General features: G+C 38.5%; 1 protein-coding gene across 1 annotated transcript; it reads right to left on the bottom strand.

Annotated features, from left to right (window-relative positions):
• Positions 1-328: 328 nt before the first annotated feature.
• Positions 329-7032, bottom strand: LOC127813673 (DNA repair endonuclease UVH1). Its single transcript, XM_052354770.1, has 9 exons — positions 6083-7032; positions 5439-5653; positions 4983-5062; positions 4571-4735; positions 2931-3749; positions 1616-1726; positions 1274-1534; positions 894-1117; positions 329-801 (listed from the first exon to the last, which is right to left on the bottom strand). The coding sequence occupies exons 1-9, from the start codon at positions 6961-6963 to the stop codon at positions 591-593; spliced, it is 2967 nt and encodes a 988-aa protein (XP_052210730.1). The 5' UTR covers positions 6964-7032; the 3' UTR covers positions 329-590.
• Positions 7033-8920: the final 1888 nt, after the last annotated feature.

Genomic DNA, 8920 nt, shown 5'->3' with positions numbered 1-8920 from the left:
AATGACTAAAACCCCCTCACTTAAAACAATAAAATAAAAAATATATATTTTAATTATTTATGCATGTGTGTAATTTAAAATTTAATCTTAAAATTACCATCTTATATGATCTCTCATCGCTCGTACTCTTAATTTTAACAAAAAAGATTAATCACAAATAAAGAGTTTATCTTACTGCGCAAGGCAATAAATCAAATCTATGACCTAATTATACGAATCCTAATTTATCGTGATTTAACTATTTAACCTGTCTCTTGAAAGTACTTAAAATATAATTTATTTATCTTGATATATAAATAGCATGGTTGCTTGAATAAACACTAAATAGTCGTTGACAAATATAACAGCTAGTTATGTAAAAATTAGAACAATCCATTCATTCATACAGTTAGTTATGCTTTATACATGGCCGCCCTTAACAAATTAATAATTTACCCTTGCAATGAATCAAATTAAACCACTCCACTATAAAAGGAAAACAAGTAGTCAATAATAAAAAATGCAGACTCCAGAAGGAATATGATAAATGATGAACTGGTGGCTGCATTCAGCCCCCTTCGATTCGATTCCACCGAAATCAACGAAGAACCTCAGAGCAAAACTGGATATTTGGCATCCAGGAAATCCCTCAAGGTCTTGGCAGCTTTCTGGCCACCCATGAGCTCAGCTAGTTTCTCTACGGGCAGAATTGCAAGTTCTGCCAAGCTTTCACATCCATCCATAATAGCCCTGTAGTTAGAATCTGTCACGCCGGGGAGCCGTCTCAAGAATTCCACAGCACTTGTGTTGTAATTCTCGGCTCTGTCATGATGAACCAACCAACCAACCATTATTAATTCATACCTCAATGCATTTTCACCAGTTAAGTCAGGATGAGAACATAAAAACCATACCTAACATCATCTTCCACAATACCCTCCTCTGAGGGCACGCCAACTCTAATGGCCTTGACCACATCCGGTTCATCCTGGTTCGCTTTAAGGGAAGCAAATATCTCAGCTGTAGCATACAAACTGCGGGACCACACAATGCGCAGACGGGGGAAATGTAGTGCAAGGAGTGACAGTTTGGATATAATGCTATTAGGAGTAACATCATCACCAATATCACTACCTGACTGCATAAACATACCAACTATTAAACTATAGTAAAACCTACTTAATTTCTTGCCTCCTTAAAACTAATGTACTGGCTATTTTGCTTCAAACTTTCTTCACGAATTCAAAATTCCACATTCAATTGCGATAACAAATCTTGTAGCAGTTTGAGTTACCTGAAATGAAAAGCTTTTGTCTTGTGAAAACTCAATCAAGAGAACGGGTATCCGATAATAACGCACCATTGTTTCCACTTGGTGGTAAAGGCGACCTGAAGTAAAACTACCAAAAAGATCTTGTATACTCTTTCTCTCCACACATATTAGTGGTGAAAGGATATAATCTCCAACCTCTAAGGTCACTGGTATTATGCGCATGGCTTTCTGGTGGAGCACATTTGGCAGGCTGCTCATGAACTCCCTCATGTCCACTATGATCTGTGACCAAAAATACCAACATTAATTTTCAATTTTACAATATTGGAAGAACTCCAAATGAACAGACCAGAAATTACGCACTTGCATTTCCTTCTCAGCTTCCTTTCTTCCACCTGCTTTTCTAGTTACTGAATTTTGGGAAGTCATTGACTGGGGCTCAACTGAACTACTTGGACCCAGACAACCTCCATCCTGATGAATTACAAGCAATAATCATAAATAGAGAAACAGTAAGTTCAAATTAGGAAGAAAAAAACCATGAAAAAGGAATGATTCCAATAATTATACACCACGGCAATATTTATAAATGAATATTACTTGCCACCGGTAAAAAAAAATATAAACTGGGGATGCAAGCTAATAGTCATCTGATTGCCCTCTATACTTTGACAGGCTGAAGATGAAAATAATGCCAGGAACAGAGGAGTATCTTGTTAATACCATCAGATGAATTTAGCAGCATCACCTTTTATGATAAAATACGAGAGAACGCAAAAATAATGGTTAAAATTATCCTGACATAATAATCAAGTTGAAGACCAAGGAAGTGGTTATGGCCTTGGTGGTAATGGTGATGGCAATGGAGATGGGCTTGAATGTAGTAGCTCCAATTAAAGGGATGGAGGGGAAGCAATTCTAGAGTTTGAATGAATTTTAATGAAAGGAAGCGAAGGGGATAAGAGGGAAGCCAATCCCCCTCCACCCCTCAAAAGCTCTCAAAACTCTTCCCTCCCAAATCGGGGGGTATGGGAGGGAACCAACACATTTTCCAATTAAAAAAAAATTCTATGACCATTTTGCCCTATATATGAGAATACATATTTGATGGTTTTATCACATTCATTCTTTCCCAACAGGGGAAAGAATGAATGCTTCCTAACACTAATTGGAAATTTAGTGTTATTACCCTCCCATTCCCTTTCATTCTCTCTTTAATTCCCAAACAAGGGGAAGGGAATTTCCTTCTTTTTCTTCATTAAACATCCAAACAGGGGAAAGGTAACACCCCTCATTAAATCATGTACGGCACCACCCATATAAAATATTCACAATAAATTTACCATACACAAGGTATTCATGTCCCATAAGCACATTATTAAAATCATAATCCTAACAGCAGCAAGCATAAAAGGAAAAAGAAAAGGGAGGAGAAAAGGGAGTATAATCAAACACACAACCCATATGGCATGCCTCAAAGAACAATTGAAATTTTAATAAACAAAATATTGCCCAAGCAAAAGAGAAGCAGCAACATGTTCACTATTTGAACTATAGAGCAAAGAAACAACTCAGTAGTCCAACATATTTTAATAGAGAAAAGTTCAATAAACACGGAGGTCCAGACTGATTAGTCTATAAAGCATCAAGGAAGAATCAAAAGCACAGAAGATCTAACCTGATCAACAGGTATCATCATCAATGATTTTTGCCTAATCAAGGACTCAAATGCTCCATTTTCCCTGCGTATACTTGCCTCATATTTCTGCACCTCAATGGAATCTTCATAGAAGAGAAAATATACTTTCAATTTTTTGTTGGAATTTTCAGCCTTATAGGTTTCAATTTCCCTGACAAAGGCCATTTCTGGATGGTACACGACTATTGTAGAAGGCTTTAAAATATCGAGTATATGCTGGTCACTTTCCAGGGCATAAAAGTACACTGGTGGGAGCTGCTTATCATTTATAGATGACATAGCATCAACTCCTTTAGCATGCTTCCTAAGAACACCTTTGTCAGAAGAAGCAACTCCAGGTGCGCCATCATGGAAACACCCCCCAACAAATAGACCAGTTTTACTTCTTTGGCCTCCATTTTCAGAAGAAAACATTTCAGTCTTATCACTTATTGCCACATCTTTGTCACTTTTATCATCCCCACTCACAGAAAGTGAAGAGCTCCCAGATGTTTTTCTGCGCCTTCCTCTTCCCCTTCCTTTTGCTCGCCGTCCACATCCTACAGAAGGTGGAGTCTCATCCTCAACAACAGTATCCTTATTTGCTTGTTTACTTATTTCAGCTGCTGCTGCCTGAAGAGCATCATGTTCCTGCCTATTAATGCTACTAGCTTCAGCATTCTGACCAGGAGATGTTGGAATAACCCCATCAAGTATCCCAAAACCTTTAGGGTCTTTTGCTTTCTTTTTATTACGTTTTGGCAAGACCTGCAGCTTTACTTTGCCCAGCAAATACTTCTCCCACTCTTCCCGCATAACCTTCATAAAAGCAAAAAAAAAATAAAAAAGTACAGTAAATATCCTGGCAGTTGTTATATAAGTGTACACACAAACACCTTAGCTTTTAAGGAAATGAGCCAAACATCAATCTGAAGTTGATCTTCAACTTTCTGGAATGTACAGAAGAGATTATTCCATTTGGATATGCAGTTACTTTGGACTTTAATACAGCATGCATATAGTAAGAAAGCATGCCAAACGATTCAAGAGAAAAATTTACATAGAAAGAGCAAGGGAGGAGAGGCAAGCAACTCTATTCTATCCAATTATGGGGGAAAGTAAGCAGTTTAGTAAACAAATAGAATATTCTATGCTTTTAATATATTTTTAATTGAGGATATAGGATAAACGTTTCTTAAAGTTGCCTAAACATGCTAAACAACCTTATTTATGGTACTCCAGACAAGCAAACTCATACATACTGTATGACCCAGGTTCTCCACTTGATAAAAAATTAGGAAGGGGCCACAAGGGCATGGCAGCCATACCAATTACCAAATTAGCTGCCACAAACTGGAGAACTCATTAGTCAAATGGATTGACAAGATACTTAATGCCCAAAATTATTTCATAATACATTACTAGCTAGTTCTTCTGAAACTCTTGCAACATGTCCTGGGCTTAAAAAATGGTAGGAGAAATGCAGAGAAGCATTAAAGCCACAACAACAAGCAGCCACAACATGTGTGCTGGTTATGGTGCTAAGATAAGTTGGTGCTAACACCGAAAAATAAAAAATAAAACAAAAAAGAATAAAAGAATTTGCAGGACTATAAAATACATTTGACAAAGTGAAAAACCTTCTGTGACCCCTTCATGATGCAATCTTCAAGCTGCATGCATGAGCGTTCATCCTTGCACGCCACTAAAACAATGCCATTATCACCCTCTTCACCTTCAAGTAAAGGTACTCCACTTGAACTTGCTTGCTTCTCTCTTTCCTCTTGTATTTCTTCAAGAAGCTCCTGGAAAAGTTATTTCCAAGTAAATGGTGATAGACTTGCCCAGAAACTCATAATTTTTCCAAGTGACACCATATTCTATATCAAATTTGATTATATCAAATTTCTTCCCTTGAAATGCTATTCATGTAAACATGCATACAAGGTTTCATGATATATTGTCATAAAGTTTTGATGAATTTTTCTGAAATATTTTAAACTAGGAAATACAACAGATAGAGCTAAAAAAAAATTCGGCTCACTCACTCACACATAACACCTTCCACTTTGGCGCCTCCTCCAAGACTTCCTCCAAAACTACTCCACTATTTGTGTTCATTGGCAAAGAATCTATAAAATCAGGTAAAAGAAGAAATCAAGAAGACTATTCGCCCACAAGTAAAACGATTTTTCAGACATCAATATTAATTCAAAAAACATCCATAGTAGGCCCTTTTGCTAGACATTAAGGAAATTGAAGTGCAAAATTCAAGGCATTAAAATTATTTTCTTAAGAGTAAATTAGAATTCATGCAGCCCACATAGTAGGATAAAGGTCTGGTGTGTTGCTGTTGTTGTAAGAATAAACTAATTTCTTGCTCAAAAGAGAAAAAATAAATAAATAAACATCATACTTCCTCAGCCAGTATTGACAATAAGTTTTACTAGAATAGCATCAATACAAGTACCAAAGAAGTTGGATAGTACATGACCGATAAAGCCTCACCTTCTTTCTCCTTGACATCAAGTTTTCTTTTTTTGGTCGTCAGACTTTTACTCTGCCCAACCATTTTCCCATTGTCCAATCTCCCAAAATGATAAACCCGCTTCTTAGCATGCTCAAAAATCTTGTAACTTGACTCTGCAAATACCCAAACGGACCGGAAACTCTCTGACACTCTCAGTGAATCCAAGTACTTCAAATAAGTCACTGCATCATACCTATCCAGGTAGAATATCCAAATTCATTTCTCAAACATCAGATACCCCATAAAAAAAAGGAAGCACAAAATTTCTCAATCCACAAATGCTATCTCAAATTTTATCAAATTTAATCCATAAATCAGCATAGTTAGTCCCAAAAAACAGATGAAGTAAATTATTCTGATTGACAATATAATTCAACAACGTGCCAGATGTAAATTTATTGATCACCATCCTCACAATGCAGGGCATTTTAAAACTATTTATTAGCACAAAAGATAACGAAACTAATTCTTCAGGGATCATATTCAAGGTGGTTTAGACTATTAGCATTCTCGGGAGAGAAAGGATAGTTCAAATTTTCTTTACAGTGTGCTATCAGACGATGTGCTGAGAAGGTTTGGAACGCTGTCAATGGATAAGCAGAGAAATCCAGAAACTTGATACCTGACAAGGTAATCCAACAACTTCCGCAGTGTTTTCAAGTCGGAGACAAGCTGCTTTGTCTTCTTCCCCAAAGTATGCCAAATGGGATCAAGCTGCCGCCTCACAATCTCATCAAAGGACTTAAACAACCCATTCTCGACAGTCAAGTCCTCGACATCGACCTTGTTGGTCTTCCTCAACTCCTTCAAGCAGGCACCCATAGCCTCAATCACCGCCTTCTGGATAACCCTCATGTGAGCCGACATCGGAACCCTAACGTCCACTACCTCCGGCGGATCTCTCTCCAAATCCTGCGAGACGAACACCTGGAAGCGCGGCCAGAGATGCAGTTTCCGCAAGTACAAGCATTTCAGAGTCCTCTCGGCCTTGGCGAAGCCGGAGATCATGGCGTGGGGTTTGTCAGAGAAGGCGCGGATGTAGAGAGACTGGTTGGAGGAGCGGAGAATGCGCACGATGAAGGCCTCCGTGGAGGTGTCGGAGAGGGAATGGGCGTTGAGGATAACGAGGCCCGTGAGGGCGGAGGTCGGGAGGCGAGCGGTGAGGAGGTCGACGATGAGGATGCGAGCTGTGATGAAGAAGGCGCCGCCGGAGGAGTAGAGGGAGAGGCGGTGGTGGGCGGCGAGGTCTGACGTGATTTCGGAGGGATAATCGAGATCGAGGGTGGTTTGGGAGGAAGAATTCTGATGGCGGAGGGTGGAGAGAATGGAAGATTTCTGGGAGGGGGAGGCGGAGAGGAGGAGGAGGGTGCCCTGGGAGGGGTGGTGGAGGAGGAGGAGGGCGGCGATGAGCTTGTGGAGGCCGAGGCCGCCGGAGAGAACCACCAGGGCGCCGCTTGGGTCCTCCAGAAGGTCGGAGATGATGTGTTCATGGAACTGTACCATAGTTGACGATGGCGGGAGAAGAGAAGCGAAGAGAGCTATGAAGGTTTGCCGTTTACCATTCTGTCTGGGTAGTGGGTATTCATTTCATTTGTATATACAATACAAAATCCCGGCTTAAATAAATAAATTTTTTATGGACAAATCTACATGGACAATTCCGGGCGATAACTTTGATGACAATCCACACCAAAATTACATAGAGAAATTCTATCTCCGTTCCGGTAAATTACTCTTTATATCACCCTTACCCAACTATTTAAATTACTGTTAATATTACTCTTTAAATTACTCTTTCTATCCGCAGTTCGGTAAATTACTCTTTACGGTCCGCATTTATATTTTCTCAACTACCCTCCATTAAAAAGCCTTTATTACTCTTACCCAACTATTTTCTCTCAACCACTTTTTCTTCTTATTTACTCTTCGCAGCCCAATCTCCGATCACTTTTATTGAAATTTTGCGAACGTTTCTAGTCAGTTACAGTGATTATCTTCTTGTTTACGGCGATTATCTTCTTATTTTTGTTAGTTTTCATTCTGTTCTTTTACTTTTCTCTATACACAATAGATGATTATATCAAAAAATTGATGAGATGAGAAGAGTTTTATGGAGAAGATTATGGAGAAGATGACAATGAGCAGCAACTCGTGAACAATGAGCAGCATCTCGTGGACTATAATGAACGGCAACAGCAGCGCGTCAATGTTCTAGTAAGTCATTTTATTTGTAATTTTGGATTTCTCCATGCCATTAACTAGAAAACGCTGAGAATCATAATGATCATAATGCATTACTGTGAGTTGGAGTAGAAGGTAACCAACCTCGACCGCTTGCAATCGGAAAACCTGAAGTTTCCTGACCCATTCCAGTCGGGGAAACCTAGGTTCCCCGACTGTTAGGCATCGAGAACCCAAGGGTCCCCGATTTGCAGCAATCGGGAACCCTCAGGTTCCTGGGTCGAGAAACCCAATTGCTTGGGTCGGTGGTTCATTCCTTCCATTCAGTTCATGTTCCTCGAAGGATCGGGTTGGTAGTTCTCGGGTTCCCGACCCGCGATTCCATTCTGTCTCGCATTATTTTTAAAATTATATTTTTTCTTCTATTTATTTATATCTTGTTATTTTTAATTTATGTATCTTATTTTTATTTTGATAACAGGGATTTGATCATCAAAATTTAGAGAGTAAGAATGTCGTATCGTTTGATGCTAGTCAAACTTTTGTTAGTAATGGGATTTTTAGTAATAGGGAAGCACTTATTGAATGGATTAAGACAATTGGAAAAGAAAGTGTAATGGTTATTGTTATAAAGAGTTATGAATCTGGGGATATAGGAAGAAAACCTAGAGTTCGTCTTACTTGTGAACGGAGTGGAAAGTATAAATCATCAAAAAAATGAGATAAGACAATAGGAGAAACAAAACATAGGACGACAAGTTTTAAAAAGTGTGTTGTCCATTTGAGTTACTTGGTGTTAAATTTTCAAATGAACATTAGATGTTGAAGGTTGTATGCAGATTGCACAACCATTTACCAGTAGCTCAACTTAAGTGTCATTCATATGCTGGCCGACTTACAGAGAAAGAGAAAGAAATTATGATAATAATATCTAACAATCTTGTGAAGTCTAGAAATATTTTGATGACCTTAAAGGCAGAAGATGAAAAAAAATGCGAGTACCATCAAAACTATATATAATGCATGACAAAGATATAGAGTCATGGATAAAGGTGGTCGAAAATACAACAGTTGATGAAAAAATTGAAAGATTGTAATTATGTGGAGTGTCATAGAAGTGATAGATTATCAGATTGTATCATAGACTTATTTTGAGCTCATTTGATGGCTATAGAGTTATTTAAAACATTTTCCCATGTGTTAATAATGGACTGTACATACAAAACTAATAGATATAAGTATCCACTGCTAGAGATCGCTGGTGTGACATCAACTGAGC

The sequence above is a fragment of the Diospyros lotus genome, chromosome 11 (assembly GCF_014633365.1).
Source record: "Diospyros lotus cultivar Yz01 chromosome 11, ASM1463336v1, whole genome shotgun sequence".
Lineage (NCBI taxonomy): Eukaryota > Viridiplantae > Streptophyta > Magnoliopsida > Ericales > Ebenaceae > Diospyros > Diospyros lotus.
This window is presented reverse-complemented; position numbering and strand designations above follow the sequence as displayed.

Excerpts from the sequence above, each read along its gene's own strand:
- LOC127813673 (XM_052354770.1), bottom strand. The coding sequence starts at position 6,963 with ATGGTACAGTTCCATGAACACATCATCTCCGACCTTCTGGAGGACCCA. Across the intron at positions 5,063-5,438 it reads TGATGTCAAGGAGAAAGAAG|ATTCTTTGCCAATGAACACA; the intron begins GTGAGGCTTTAT and ends CTGATTTTATAG. Across the intron at positions 1,727-2,930 it reads TGATGATACCTGTTGATCAG|GATGGAGGTTGTCTGGGTCC; the intron begins GTTAGATCTTCT and ends GTAATTCATCAG.